Raw genomic sequence first — 16,915 nt, forward strand, 5'->3', positions numbered from 1 at the left:
ACGATACTGCGTGAAGAGTTTGACAGAGCACTGAAAGACCTGAGTCGAAACAAGGCCCCCGGAGTCGACAACATTCCATTGGAACTACTGACGGCCTTGGGAGAGCCAGTCCTGACAAAACTCTACCATCTGGTGAGCAAGATGTATGAGACAGGCGAAATACCCTCAGACTTCAGGAAGAATATAATAATTCCAATCCCAAAGAAAGCAGGTGTTGACAGATGTGAAAATTACCGAACTATCAGTTTAATAAGTCACAGCTGTAAAATACTAACGCGAGTTCTTTACAGACGAATGGAAAAACTGGTAGAAGCCGACCTCGGGGAAGATCAGTTTGGATTCCGTAGAAATGTTGGAACACGTGAGGCAATACTGACCCTACGGCTTATCTTAGAAGCTCGATTAAGAAAAGGCAAACCTACGTTTCTAGCATTTGTAGACTTAGAGAAAGCTTTTGACAATGTTGACTGGAATACTCTCTTTCAAATTCTGAAGGTGGCAGGGGTAAAATACAGGGAGCGAAAAGCTATTTACAATTTGTACAGAAACCAGATGGCAGTTATAAGAGTCGAGGGACATGAAAGGGAAGCAGTGGTGAGGAAAGGAGTAAGACAGGGTTGTAGCCTATCCCCCATGTTATTCAATCTGTATATTGAGCAAGCAGTAAAGGAAACAAAAGAAAAATTCGGAGTAGGTATTAAAATCCATGGAGTAGAAATAAAAACTTTGAGGTTTGCCGATGACATCGTAATTCTGTCAGAGACAGCAAATGACTTGGAAGAGCAGTTGAACGGAATGGACAGTGTCTTGAAAGGAGGATATAAGATGACAATCAACAAAAGCAAAACGAGGATAATGGAATGTAGTCGAATTAAGTCGGGTGATGCTGAGGAAATTAGATTAGGAAGTGAGACACTTAAAGTAGTAAAGGAGTTTTGCTATTTGGGGAGCAAAATAACTGATGATGGTCGAAGTAGAGATGATATAAAATGTAGACTGGCAATGGCAAGAAAAGCGTTTCTGAAGAAGAGAAGTTTGTTAACATCGAGTATAGATTTAAGTGTCAGGAAGTCATTTCTGAAAGTATTTGTATGGAGTGTAGCCATGTATGGAAGTGAATCATGGACGATAAATAGTTTGGACAAGAAGAGAATAGAAGCTTTCGAAATGTGGTGCTACAGAAGAATGCTGAAGATTAGATGGGTAGATCACATAACTAATGAGGAAGTATTGAATCGGATTGGGGAGAAGAGAAGTTTGTGGCACAACTTGACCAGAAGAAGGGATCGGTTGGTAGGACATGTTCTGAGGCATCAAGGGATCACCAATTTAGTATTGGAGGGCAGCGTGGAGAGTAAAAATCGTACAGGGAGACCAAGAGATGACTACACTAAGCAGATTCAGAAGGACGTAGGTTGCAGTAGGTACTGGGAGATGAAGAAGCTTGCACAGGATAGAGTTGCATGGAGAGCTGCATCAAACCAGTTTCAGGACTGAAGACCACAACAACAAACAACGGAATATCGATGAGATCTTTGGTGTGACTGACAATAAACCAATGTTAAATATGTTTTATTCCTTTATCGGTCTGATAACTGTAACAACAAATCTTAAAAATGAGCAGGATTAACTTCAGCATATTGCCTGTATCGACGTAGCAGGGCATCCCTTGTTCAATGGAAAATGTGTAACGTTTTCTGCATGTGTGTGACCGCTGAGAAAATTGCAACTAATTCCTTCTGAGGCCATAGTGGTGGAACATGCGTCGCTTTTTCATGAAGCCCCAGAGAAAGAAGTGAAATGACATGATGTTCAAGGATCTTGTAAGCCAATGTACACGTCTTCACCGTCCAATAAACCGATTACCGAAAGTGCGAGTTAATGGTGCACCTGCCGGTTTGGCACACAGATGCTCTTCCATGAACAGTCTGTACATTGGCCAGTTGTGTAGAGGAAAGTAATCGCCTGCCATACTGTCCCAAAGTTCACTGCAAACAGTCTCTGATGATCTCGCGTAACTGTACGTGCGTTATCAGAGGCTATTACACTCGAGCTATGACAGCTGCACATACCTTTCCGAGTAAACTTTTGTTCGTAAACAGAACATCAGGTCACAGTGAGTCTTCGTTAGCCTGTTACAGGGCCAGCGTACAAACTCAAAATGAGATAGTTACTTGTCTTGTTCTAGGGCCGTTCGTCTGATAGTACGAAATGGGTCATAAAGCTGTCCACGCAACTGATTCCACACTTTACTGTAGTGAACACGGAACTCAGCGTTAGTTGCTCGGGTACTTGCATGTTCTAAAAGCGTAACGGCAGATCTTCCACAAAATCAGGTATGCACCCCTTTTGTGGGCTGCCTGCATTGGGCCTGCGCTCCGTCAGAATTTTGGTAGTACCCGGTAAATATGCGATAATGCTGACATCTTCGCAAAAAAAAAAAAAGGTTGGCGCTATATTCTCTGTGCTCTTCCAACAATGATTTCAGCTGCACTGTAAATAAAATGGATATCACACGCAGTTCTATCCGTGTTTAACGCTCCATGTTACATACTGCGACCGTCCTCCGAACACTACCCAGCTGTGTTATGTTTATTGGTACCATGCGAACGTCAGGACGTCACAGCACTAAATGAAAATTGGTGTACCAATATTTGAAGAACGTACACTATATACGAATGCGTAGAGTGTGTCTTTTGGACATGTCCGAATGAACAGACACTACGCATTCATATAACTGATTCGCCTAGACGGGCAATGAATCCACCCTGCCGGCCGCGGTGGTCTCGCTGTACTAGGCGCGCAGTCTGGAACCGTGCGACTGCTACGGTCGCAGGTTCGAATCCTGCCTCGGGCATGGATGTGTGTGATGTCGTTAGGTTAGTTAGGTTTAAGTAGTTCTAAGTTCTAGGGGACTGGTAACCACAGCAGTTGAGTCCCATAGCGCTCAGAGCCATTTGAATACACCCTCTTCAGTTCTGATGCACAAGTTCTTTGACCTCCTGCGAGCATGTAGTGGCAAGAATGGCGGAAATGGACAGGAACAGCGGATAGGTGGCGCTCTGTGGGTATGTGGGTCGGCCGTGTGGCGTGCTGAGACAGTCGAAATGGTTCAAATGGCTCTGAGCACTATACGACTTAACATCTGAGGTCATCAGTCCCCTAGAACTTAGAACTACTTAAAATTAACTAACCTAAGGACATCACACACATCCATGCCCGAGGCAGGACTGGAACCTGCGACCGTAGCGGTCGCGCGGTTCGACACTGAAGCGCCTAGAACCGTTCCGCCGCACCGGCCGGCTCGAGATAGTCAGCGCAGTTGCAATAACACTGTCTTGGATGATGCAGTGGTTAAAGCACCTGCCTCGTGTAACATCATAACATCATAGATTAAGGGTCGACCTGCGACAGCAATCGCACAACATGAGTACGGGCCGCTGGACGCCGCCGCGAGCGCTAAGAGTGCTTTGCGATCGCAGGCGCGCGTGTTGTTTACGGGCCGCGAGGTGCCGCCACGAGCGCAACCGTACATAAGAGCCGACGGAGTTCGGCCAGCTCTCATTTTGTTGCCTTCTCATTTTGGCCTATTCTTTTATTTGCTTAGTTGCTTAGCTGTTATTCGTTTATGGCTCATGTGATTGTTTGCTCTTTCAGCCATTCTGAATGTTTTGATTTACTCCCAATTGAGAAGTGCTCATTTTGGCATTTCACTTTTGCATTTTGCTGATAATATGCTCCTTGGCTTTTTACAGTTGAATTGATTGACGTAGTCTAATATACTGTCTGTTCATTTCAGCCTGTTTATATTGTAAGTAGGCTGTTTAGGTTTTGTTACTGGTAACGCCACGCAGCGCTCTGTATGAAAATCACTGGCTGTGCTGTGTGCAGTCTGTGGCTAGTTTGCATTGTTGTCTGCCATTGTAGTGTTGGGCAGCTGAATCGTTGCGCAGTTGGGACGAGCTGCCTGCAGTGGTGGATGTGGGGAGAGAATTGGTGGAGTTTTGAAATTTGTAAGACTGGATGTCATGAACGGTTGTATATATATTTTGACTTTTGAACACTGTTAAGGTAAATAACATTGTTTCTTCTCTACCAAAATCTTTCATTTGCTAACTATGCCTATCAGTAGTTAGTGCCTTCAGTAGTTTGAACTTTTATTTAGCTGGCAGTAGTGGCGCTCGCGGTGTTGCAGTAGTTCGAGTAACGAAGATTTTTGGTGAGGTAAGTGATTTCCGAAACGTATAGGTTAATTTAGTCAGGGCCATTCTCTTGTAGGGATTACTGAAAGTCAGACTGCGCTGCGCTAAAAAAAAATTGTGTGTCAGTTTAAGCACAGTCTTGTATAATTTTTCTAAGGGGACGTTTCATATGTCGACCCTTAGCCGAGGATACCTCACTCGAATCTTCTGATTTTTTCTTGTAGTTTGTGTAATTAGTGCAGCCTTTGTTTATTGCTAGCGCTTAATTGTAGGGAGAATTTCCTTTGTAGTTGTAGTTTTTCATTCTTGTACAGTAAAGCAGTTGTGGCATGCATGTAGATTTGCACCAAGTATTTCGCAGCTGCGCTTGCAATTAACGAGATATTACTTTCAATGCTATGTTAATGTGTTTTCTTATTTTGATCTTCAAATTGTGGTTTTCTGTGTTGTCGTTTGAAATATTGTGACAATAAAGGCGTGTGAAAAACGTAATACTAGGCTCCAAAGTAAACTGAGAAATGACAGTGAAGACGAAAGCAGTGTGTTAGCGCCACCGTGTAATGAATTAACTGATGTTCAAATTAGTAATCTGGTAATTGTGCATAGGGAAATGGAGTGGGCTGCAAATAATGGTGTAGGCAGTGAAACAATTAATGAACAAGGAAGCATTATCGATCGATCGGTCGGCAACAGCTTGTCTCAGGAATCCGAAATGACAGGACACAACCTTGCAAATACTGTAGATTCAGGTTTTGTGTCCTCGCCGTTTTCTCAAAGAAGTCAAGACACATTTTCTGCTTTTCAAAATGCGAATATTGCCGGTTCAAATGCATTGCCGAATAGTACTGAGGAACATGTTTCAGACACCAGTGCATTGTTATTACAATTAATGCAATAAATGGGACAAAAGCTTCAAAAGTAGGACACAATGGAACAATCTCTTCAACAGTTAGACACAATGGAACAAAATCAGAGACAAGCACAGCAAAAGCTTCAAAAGTTAGACACCACGTGACTGACAAGAAAGAAACTATGGAATCTACCGACATGACGACAGACGATATAATGGTAACGACAGACCTGAATTGCATCAGAACTGGCGAGATTCAAACAGAGCAGGGCACTCTCGACAAGGTGAATTTGTGGAAGTTAGGTCTCCTAATCCCAGTAACGACGCGCGCCAACAAAGAAACAGATAATGACACGCACTGCAGGCAGCCACGTGCATCGGCTGGCTCAGAGAAAAATAACAAAGACGCTAACCTTGAGAAAAAATTTTTCATTCCTTACTGACGTACACAACATAATAATTGCTTTGAAGTTGAAAGTCTGCGCTCTAGAAAGGGTAAAAGATTGCACCACATTTCACATGTAAAACCGTTTACTGAGAGATAATCTGCTTTTTAACTTTGTCTTTGCCATAAAACTTTTCACTGCACGTTACTAGTATGCTTTGTCAGACTTAGGATCTGTTAACATGCGACTATAAGGCATACATACTTAGAACATATACTGCTAATGAGATTTTAATGCAACATTTTGGTTTAACTGAAAATACATTCTGGATTTAAAGTACTTTCTGTGAGATACCAGATGACACAGTGGTTAGTTTATATGACAGCTACACGATTTTATCACGACGCTACTAATGAGTGACAATTTACAATGTTGCTTTTGCGGTGTTTCTATTTTATATCTGCACAGTTTTTCTGAATTATTCTGTAAAGTAAAACATGTTTTAGTAGTAACTGTTGTAGTATAGCTACAACGAGACAGCATTTTCCGTAGCACAACAATACGTTACAGCACAGTACTTTCTTCATCATGGCAATAAGCGTAATAAGTAAGATATCTATACGCAAAGCATTTCACTTTTGTTTATCATGATGTAAGTACATTGACTTCTGCCCAACGTACCTTTCTGAGGACGAAAACTATGACACTTCCACAGAGATTATCTTACAACAAGACGCACAGTTTAGCGCTACAGTACACTAATCTGAGTGTTTAATTTTGTACTTAAACCATTTATTTTTAAAGATATTTGAAGTACAATGATACAAAGGTTTTCTGTGATACATTTTATTCCGTTGCTGTGATCTGTAACACCTGAGGGTATTATTACATTAATTCTCAGGGGGGTACACCCTTACTTTGTGTACCATGTGTGTAGCAATCACAAGGAGCCCTACCTAATATGGTATTTGCTTATACAACTTTACACATCGGTACCATATTTCTCTAACACAGAATTCCACAGCTACCTGATTATTTAACAGAGAAACAAACATTTTTTTCTATGTCAGTGACAGATGTTCACGCAATTACACAGTTGGATAACTTCACACTTATGAAACTGTATTTTGTCTGTACTTTGTGAACTGTTCATATTTTTATCGGAATCTTTGTGATACTATGAGAGCTTTGAATGACGTATTTGGTATGCGATCACGATTTTTAAAGTACGATTGAGGTAGATGACACTATTGAAATGAGCAGAGAATTTTTTTTTTTTAGGTTTTGAAATTGCAGTAAGCTACGACATTTTTGAGATTTAGCTGAGTTTTTATGGTGTTATTATTACGATGACAATGTGTATACCTGTTGAGGTATGTTTATGATCAATAAGATGATGCTACCATATATGAGCAATTTGATTATGCTACGTATTTCTTATGATGAAATATTGCAGAAGTGTCGACGAATATGTATATCTATAATAAGGTAAGGATTAATGAGTAGTGGTTAGGGACTCTGATTTGTGGAAAAGGATGTTGCAAACCAAGAATAGTACTTTAAGAATTATGAAATGTGTGTACATGATTGAATTATTATAGTGCTGTCAAAAAATTTTTGTACACTGTTATATTTGTAGGATTTTATTTTCTACACATTTGTAACGCAAATTCTCAACCTGTGAAAATATTTTTATATGAGACTGTCACTGTAGTGGAAACTGCTGTCGTAAATATTTCAGTAAGAAAAGTAAGTTACCTTGACGTAATGCGTTTTGGGCGCACAGCTGAGAGATACTCGTCTGACAAAAGAAAGCCATTAGGTGAAAAAAAAAAGAGGCCGTTATCCTCGCTATTGACATTTCTTTGTCGAAAGCATCGCAAATACGACACGCTCTAACTTATGATTACACTGTGGAGCTCTTAATTTATGATATTTACTAAAATGCCTAATGAAATGATGAGAAACATTTTACATCTATTGTCTTTGCAGTTGAGAGATTGCTCATTTTGTTTAATATCTACTTTCTAGCTGCACTGCAGCATTTGTTGAAATAAAATTTTATAAATGTACTAATATAAATATTTTAAGCCTACAGATCCAGTAAATAATAACTTTATAATCTACTTCAAAGAAACGAGGGAGCGCAAAAAGACATTTCCCTTCACAGGAATTGCACACATAATTTTTGTCAATGACTGGGTAACTTGTTTAGTAGTGTAAGTTAAGGTGATGCATCACCCTAGTATTAAGATGTGACATAGGTATTAAACATGGCCATGTTTACTGGCTTTTTTTCTGATTGAGCTTTGTCATGTTTAGATATAAGTTACTGCATTTGCTGCTGCTGTTTACCACGCATAATGTTATTGAATTTGAATTTGTATTACTCTGTTAAGCCAGTTTTACTACGGATTTATTTTTCTTGTTTGCTGCGCAGTGCCTTATATTAGTTGTGATATTGCATTTGATTTGCTAATTTATGCTGCTTGCTTTGCCAATTTGTATTTGTTATCATTGCTGTTTGTGTTAATTGCTTTGAGCTGCTGTTTTACCTCATCCCTTAGTTTAGTATTTGAGCTCAGTAGTTTTAAGTTAGCTTAAGATGGGGTAGGCCATATAAGAGAACAAGTTGTGATGAATTGGAAGAAATGCATTGAGAAGCTATAAGAAAATGGTTTGGTCAAAAATGTTTTTTGAAAGAGGATATGAACAAAAAAGCAGGGTTTAAGGACAACAGGTTTAGGTAGGATTTTCTTGGAAATAAATGATGAGGTAAGATAATGGAAAATAAATAATGAAATAAGAAATGTGTGAACATATAAATACAGAAAGCATGCTTGGATAGAATTTTTTTGGTGGAAAGAAATGTTGAAATAAGAGGAAAGATATATGGAATGAAGTTTTAGGGTGGACTGCAGTACCTAATGTCACACTGAAAACAAACCCTGTCCTGTATTTTTGTGTTATTACACTATGGAATTTGTGTTTTTCCTGTCTGTATATGTTTAGCTAATAAGATTTATGTTGTAGAATTTCTCTGATAATATATTATTTACCTTGTAAAGATGCTTAGACATTATTTATTCTGTTTTGTTTTAATGCTCATGTAGCGCTCTGTATGAAAATCACTGGCTGTGCTGTGTGCAGTCTGTGGCTAGTTTGCATTGTTGTCTGCCATTGTAGTGTTGGACAGCTGAATCGTTGTGCAGTTGGGGTGAGCCGCCAGCAGTGGTGGATGTGGGGAGAGAAATGGTGGAGTTTTGAAATTTGTAAGACTGGATGTCATAAACGGCTATACATATTATGACTTTTGAACACTATTAAGGTAAATAAATTATTTGTTCTCTATCAAAATCTTTCATTTGCTAACTATGCCTATCAGTAGATAGTGCCTTCAGTAGTTTGAATCTTTTATTTAGCTGGCAGTAGTAGCGCTCGCTGTATTGCAGTAGTTCGAGTAACGAAGATTTTTGGTGAGGTAAGTGATTTGTGAAACGTATAGATTAATTTAGTCAGGGCCATTCTACTTTAGGTATTACTGAAAGACAGATTGGGCTGCACTAAAAAAAAAAAAAAAAATTGTGTGTCAGTTTAAGCACAGTTTTGTATAACTTTTCTAAGGGGTCGTTTCAATATTTTGATGTTCTTTAAATACTGTAATAATTATCGGAAGCATTTCTTCCCTTAAACTTATGTAAAGTATTCTCGATGTAGGATTCGTTCTGCGACACAGGTGTAAGGTTTTGAATCTAAATTATATACGAAACTGTGCTTTAAAAGGAATTTATTTTTTTCATTTTGTACTACATCAGATGACAATTTTGTGATATGAGGGAGATATTTGAGGGGCGAACCCATGGAAATAGTCTTAAGTGATCTGCTTTAAAAATAAAAATTTGTGTGAAACTGAAAGACGTGACACTGTAGGCACCGTATATATATATATATATATATATATATATATATATATATATATATATATATATATATATATAATTGTATATCACATTCGTAAGCAGAGATCCCAGGTTCGAATCCTGGTCCGATACATATTTTCACTCATCGCCGCTGATTCTGCGTAATGTCCCGATGCAGCTGACATCAGTAACCCCTTCCCTTTCCTTTCTCCTCTCCTTCAACTTCACTTTATAAGTAAGGTACACTTTGTTCATCTAGTTCCAGTGGACGTACTTACGGATACACGGTGCCCTTTTGATATGCATTTCCGACACATCACTGCTGAAGTAATACACTCACTGGTCAGAACTGTCTGGACACCTATTAATGGACATTAATATGGGGTGCGTGCATCTTTTCCCTTTATGATACCATTAACTATGTTGAAGACACTTTCAGTGTCTGAAGTGTCTGTGGAGGAATGGCAGCCGATTCTTCTTGAAGCAGCCGAAACCAGAGAATTTAGAGATGTTGGACGCTGAGGTCTGGAGTGAAGTTGACGTTGTATCTCATTCCAAAGAAATTCTGTTTGGTTCAGGTGGGAACTCTGGGCAGGCCAGTCCATCTCAGGAACACTGTTATCCACAAACGGTTGTTGCTTCACAAATGCTGCTTTATGAGAGAGCTGCCGATACAGTCAATCGTAGACGCTGAAATGCTCCTCTACTCCACGCAATAAATAATAGTGTAAAATGTGTTCTTATCCTTGCGCGTTTGTCGTTTTCTTAAACTCAATAAGGGGACCACAATGTAACCACAAAAAAGCTCTCCTACCGCTACACCACCTCCTCCATACTTCACTGCTGGCACTAGAGATGATGGCAGGTAACGTTCTCCAGTCGTGTGCCAAACCTAAGCTCTTCCATCGGATTGCCACAGGGTATGGTCCAGATTTATCACTCCAAATAACATGTTTCCACTCATCAACTGTCCTGTGACGCCGTTCTTTACTCCATCACAAGCATAATTTAACATTGATTACAGAAATGTGGAGTGTGAGCAGTGCTCGACGATTCTACCCAATTTTGTTTCAACTCCATACGCACACAGTCATTATACTAGCTAGACTTCTGGTAGCGCTCTGGAACTCACTAGCAGCTGCTTCTGCTGATTTCATGCGATTTTTTTACCATCACCTTCCGCATTTCGCCGTGGATCCTGTCGGTCAGTATGTAAGGTCTACCTGGTCTTCGTCTAGCTAGTGATTGTTCCTTCACGTTCCGACATCATTATCACGTCACTGATAATCGACTTGGGCAGCTGTAGGAGGGTTTAAATGTTTCTAATGGATTTGTTACTCAGTTGACATTCAATGACTAGCCCACGTTCGAATTTCGGAGCCGCGAATTGAGGAGTCTTACCGACATTGGCAAGATAATCCGGTCGTGTTTGAATTAATTCGTAACTAATTGCAGAGGTGACTGGACAGTACTACTAAAATGCGGCTCACCTACAACTGCCCAACGCTACGGGCTGTTCACAACCAACTGCCCAACACTACACTGGCGAATAACTTCCAACAACGTGTCCTACCAGCCATAGACTGCACACAGCCACAGCGCAGTCAGCGGTTTTAATACAGACCGCTACGTGGTGTTGGCAACATAAAAACCTAAACAGCCTACTTAAAGTATTGCTTTTCTTGTTATGGCAGGACATGGGTGTAACTTGAGCCCAATCAGATGGGGACTTAATCGCAAAGTTTACGTTTCAAATACATTTCGACTAAACTAAACTCCACCCGAAGATACGTCAGAAGACCCAACGGTATACACCGACCTCTTCGTCGTAGTGAGCCGACACATGTACTGGTTATGGATATGGAGGGAAATGAGGTCAGCATACCGCTCTCCCGGCCGTTATCAGTTTTCGTGACCGGTCATTTCTACTAACTAGGGCAATATTTCATACCGAAAACGGTGGCGGCTCCAAACACATATTTGCATATACAGGGTGACAATTAATGGACTACATGAATTAATATCGTCATAACTTCTGAACGGTTTGCGTTAGAACTATCAAACTGCACTGTTGGCCGCAGGACAGGATGGGAATTAGTATCCGCATGGTTTAGCGACAAAGCCCACTTTCATTTGGATGGGTTCGTCAGTAAGCAAAATTGGCACATTTGGGGTCTCAGAATCGGTATTTCGCGATCGAGAAGTCTCCTCAACCTCAGCGCATGACTGTGTGGTGAGCAATGTCCAGTCACAGAATAATCGGTGTGATATTCCTTGATGGCACGGTGACTACCGAACAGTTCGTGAAGGTTTTGGAGGATGATTTCATTCGCATTTTCCAAAGTGACCCTGATTTCGGCAAGATGAGGTTCATGAAAGACGGAGCTCGACCCCATCGAAGCTGGAGAGTGTTTGATGTTCTGGAGGAGCACTTTGGGGACCGCATTCCCGCTCTGGGATACCCAGAGGCCACTGGCATGAGCCTCGATTGGCTGCCGTATTTTCCGGGTCTCAACACATGCGACTCCTTTTTGTGGGGCTATATTAAAGACAAGGCATACAACAAAATCACCAAAACCATTGCTGAGCTGAAAACAGCTATTGACGATGTTATCGGTAGCATCTATGTTTCTACAATTCAGCGGGCCATGCAGAAATCCGCTTTCCGTCTGCGCCAATGATGGTAGGCACATCGAACATGTCATAACCTAAAGCTGAGCATATGTAATGACGTTTACATGTTGAATGAAGTGTGTGCCCGCCGTAGTCTTTAATTAATTTACGTTTTTTCGATACAGTTCAATAATTGTCACCCTGTATCTCGCAGTCGGTTCGTATACGGACGCATCTTTACATGACCTCCTTTTTTGCTTGTATTATCACATACTTTTTTTTCAGTTTTCGTTATTAATTGCGATGTTCCGTCTACTCCGATGTAGAGTGAATTAACGCCTTCTTCTCAAAGGCTGTTAGTGCAGTTTTTTTTTTCTAACTGAGACAAAAGCTTTGTTAAACTTAGGGTATTAACTAACATTTATTAATCCTTTACAGCCCATATATTTCGTAATTCGCCACGGCAAGAACAGTGTCGCTTCAGCACTGTTACTGGTAGGTGTACCTGGGTCATCCAAGAAGAGCGGCACATTCTGAGTTGTGACACTTTTCATTCATAAGGTAAGATGAACGAAAATTTTTAAGGTGAATGATTATCACAAGGTCCGTATTTACACACTGTCTGCACCTTACATTACAATGTCCTTCGAACATGTATGCATGTCCGAAGAACCAGACACTGTTTTGACTATTATATTTGTTGCAAATTTTACTAAATATCGTGCATTGCAGCTTAAAACAAAAAAAGGCATAGAATCCCTTTTCTCGGCGAAAATTGTTCTTATAATATATAAGCCCATTTATGTTTCAATGTTTTCGCAGAATAATGGGAAAGAAAGTTCACATAGATACTCTACTGAAGTTCAAGTAGGTTCTGGCTACCAGCACTGCTCAGTTGATGCGATAACTGGAGGTGAAAAGAGAACATAAGGATATGAAATGAATTACCTTAGACACGTGGCTGGGTATACCTTGATGAATAAAAAGAGAAATGATGACATCTGAGCTAAATCTGAACATGCAAAACATAAGTAACATAATTAAAGAATATCAGTTAAGATGGGAAGAATATATAGACAGTATTCCAGATGGAAGAATCACTAAAACAATTCAAACTAAGAAGCAAAAGATCTTCAGGAAGACCAATAAAGAGGTGTCTCGAACTATTTTGAGGATGACGGAATAGACCAAAAGGTCCAATTTTTAATGTAGATGTACATGTATGACTAAAAGAAGGAATGGTTAATAGGAGACATCAAGTAATCCTCAGTTTGGCAGTAGAAGGAAATGGGAAGGAGGGGTGGTTCGGAGGAGTGTTATAGGGGGAGAGTAAGTTTTGATAACAGTAAGCAGATTCGACTGAAACACGCTCGCGTCTTGTACTTGCGGTGTATAAACATAGAAGTAATATTGGAAGTAGAAACTGTAAGGCAGAAAGTGCGTAAATGTAAGTTCTCCACCTGTATTGGAAGTGGTCAGAGTGATATGCAATCTAGGCGTTGGTTTGGAGCTGACACATATGGATAACACGAGGAATAGAGCCATCTGTCTTCGCGAGCGGCGAAAAGTGCGTCAGCAGTGTCGGTGAGCCGTGCAACAGCGGGATTGGGTGAGCTGAGCTCCACTCCCCTCCCTGCCCCACACACTACGGTGGCTCTGGGCTTAACTGGCTGTCGGTCGCTGGACGCGGCGTCAGAGCAGTTGCTCGTCGGTTGATGGGAAGAGACGACATGCTTTCTCTAGTGCTGCCCCTGCTGCTCGCCGCAGTCGCCCTGGCCGTGTGGCTGTGGGGCCAGCTGAGGCGCCCTCCAGGATTCCCGCCAGGTAAGGCGCCACCTGCTGACTTGGAGCGTGATTCTTATTGAAGGCCCCTGCACACACACCAACCCTTCGGCCGATAGACCTCCCGATCAATTTCAGGCCAGCCCACACACGTCCCGACTGCTGCACTCAGCGATTACAGTGCCGCAACCTCTATTGTTGTGACTTGTTAATCTTAAATCCATTGTTTATATTTTACGAGGTCTCGCTAGGTTTTACAGAGAAACAAAAAGGAAACAAAAGCGGATTCGATTCGGGGCCGGCGCGCCTACCTGAATCCAGGAAGCAGCGGATTAGCGATCTCGGCTAACCTGGTGGGTCACAATAGAGAAATTTCGTAATTAGTTATTTCACTTCAGAAAATTAAGCCAAATACACAAAGTATGTTTTCAAAACGGGTATGTATTTTTGTTTAATCTTGCATAAAAGTCATTAAAAAATCACCTAAGAGCATAGCTAAATAAAGAAAAATTTTCCTTCCTCAAGAAAAAAATTAGGTCTTGAAAGGTTAAGGAGCTGGAAGCCGATGATTTTCGTAATTATCTAACAACGGATGAAACATGCATTTTGGCCCTGCTGAACACCATCAAATCATTTTTAACGATAAAAAGTACAGTCGTGAGAGAGGCTGTAAGCTGCAAGGAGAGGTTGCTAGCTACATTTCGATTTCTGTTTAGTAGCAAAAGATTAGGGGATTTAGTGATGTTGCATTCCCACAATTATCTACTAAAATGATTCCTGAAATCTGCAGTGTGGTTTTTCATTGACTGAAGAAACACATCTTGGTAAAGGAAGATAGATAAAACAAAAGATGTTCATGTAAACGTTATTAATTTATTTATATACGTAGCCTAAAGGATAGCCCGTAAGTTAGAGAAATTCATTTCACATTCAAACAAGAAAGACTAAACGTGGTGCTAGCGCACAGCGTCTAGTGGCATTTAGCAATAGTTATAAATGGAAAAAAAGCGGACTTTTCTTTTCGTAGCACTGGGATTGGATATAGTCTGGGCCTGCTGTAACACTTACACCAATGAAGCAAGGGTGTTTTTTGAATTAACGTCCATTAAATGTCGATATGTCGGGTTTTAGATTTTGTTTCCGACAAGCATTGGCAATAAAACCTAAAAACTGGATAACAGTTTTTGAATATGTGACATCACAACCAAAATACGGAGGATATTCTCAAGCGAAGGGGTGATTGAGCTACTCCATAATTCCATTCAAGCAGAAGGTGCAAATTTCGGACATCTGCAGTAAATGTGATCTGTTTTAAACGTAGATGTTACATAATTGTCCTCGCTGTCACCAAGCAAAAGCTGTTCTTATTTTGTGTTCCTTTACTTTCTTCCTTCTTTTCTTGGTTACAGAAATTATGTAGTAAAGAAAACGCAGTTCAGTTAATGGTAATGAAGCAGTCCGGACGCTGATACTCATTTACTTGTGACACAACTCGGTAGCTTTTTGTTGTGCTCTATTTTGCGATAAACCAGCGGAGACCGCGAGACCGATAAATAAATCAATACCTTAATGTAAAAACGCAATTGTCTGAGGCAATGAAAAAAATACAAGACTTGGGTTGGGATGACCAGGAGCGGCAGACCGATATGCAAGTGCGGCGAGTTACGTCATGTTTTGAAGTCGCATGTTCAACATTTTTCACGCACTTTTGTGATATTCCCTATCATTTGCGACCCCATGTATCTTATCTTACCTAACATGTCTGAGCGTCAACTAAGTCGTTTCGGAGGTTTTTAAACGCTAATTATACTCATGCTCATAAATTAAGGATAATTGCAGAATGCGGTGCCACTCCATTCGCTGATACCTTCTGTTTCACGCTACTCCTCCACGATGGCAGCTCGGTGGGGCCGTGCGTTATCATCCATCAGTAGGTAGGTGGAACCCAGTGCACCCCTGAAAAGGCGGACATACTGGTGCAAAATGACGTCCCGATATACCTGACCTGTTACAGTTCCTCTGTCAAAGACATGCAGGGGTGCACGTGCACCAATCATAATCCCACCCCACACCATCAAACACGACCACCATATAGGTCCCTTTCAAGGACATTAAGGGGTTGGTATCTGGTTCCTGGTTCCCGCCAGATGAAAACCTGGCAACAATCACTGTTCAAACTATACTTGGACTCGTCTGTGAACATAACCTGGGACCACTATTCCAATGCCCATGTACTGTGTTCTTGACACCGTGCTTTACGGGCTCTCCTGTGACCAGGGGTCAGTGGGATGCCCCTTGTAGGTCTCCGGACGAATAAACCATGTCTGTTCAGTCGTCTATAGACTGCATGTCTGGAGACAACTGCTCCTGGCTGCGGTAAGGTCCTGAGCAAGGCTACCTGCAGTACTCCTTGGCCTTCTGCCGGCACTGATGGTGAGATATCGGTCTTCTTGTGGTGTACACTGTGGACGTCCCTTACTGTAGCGCCTAAACACGTTTACTGTCTGGTAGAATCGTTGCCATAATCTTGAGATCACACTTTGTGGCACATGAAGGGCCTGTGCTACGACCTGCTGTGCTTGACCAGCCTCTAGTCACCCTGTTATTCTACCCCTCATAACGTCATCAATCTGTGTTCTTTGGGCCATTTTCAACACAGTCGCCATTGGCACGTGTGAAGGAGTCTGCACACTTACTCGCTGCACCGTACTCTGACATGCACCAACACACCTCCGCTTGTGTGACTGTTGCCAGCGCCACCGTGCGACGACCGCAGGTCAAATGCACCACATGGTCATACCCCGAGGTGATTTAAATCCGCAGACCGCCCACAAGAGCGTTGTTTCACCATATATCAGCATTATCCTTAATTTCTGAGCATGAGTGTAGAATCACCCTATGTAGTGGCACCGGGAGGTAAACCCTACACATCTTCTGTGTATCAGTTGCTGGCGGCAGATAACACTTGTTGCTGCGCTAACTCCTACTGTGTAACGTGTGCAGTTGTAAATCGGGAGCAAGATTCTAGACTTGGCAAATTTCGGTACGACTGATTCGCTGAGTCTGAAGATGTGTCGGGCTGCAAGAACTTTATCGGAGGTATACAACTAATAGTATCTCAAGAGACTGACAACAAAATACGTCACTGATGATTGAAAGCAA

General features: G+C 41.3%; 1 protein-coding gene across 1 annotated transcript in view; it reads left to right on the forward strand.

Moving 5' to 3' along the window:
• The first annotated feature begins 13,617 nt into the window (after window positions 1-13,617).
• The window catches only part of LOC126268099 (methyl farnesoate epoxidase-like), a 327,355-nt gene continuing 324,057 nt past the window's right edge, over window positions 13,618-16,915 (forward strand). The window contains exon 1 of the mRNA XM_049973607.1: window positions 13,618-13,795. Coding sequence (XP_049829564.1) covers window positions 13,687-13,795 — 109 coding nt within the window. The 5' untranslated portion in view covers window positions 13,618-13,686. The remainder of the gene's footprint in view (window positions 13,796-16,915) is intronic.

This window comes from Schistocerca gregaria, chromosome 4, assembly GCF_023897955.1.
Source record: "Schistocerca gregaria isolate iqSchGreg1 chromosome 4, iqSchGreg1.2, whole genome shotgun sequence".
Classification (NCBI taxonomy): Eukaryota; Metazoa; Arthropoda; class Insecta; order Orthoptera; family Acrididae; genus Schistocerca; species Schistocerca gregaria.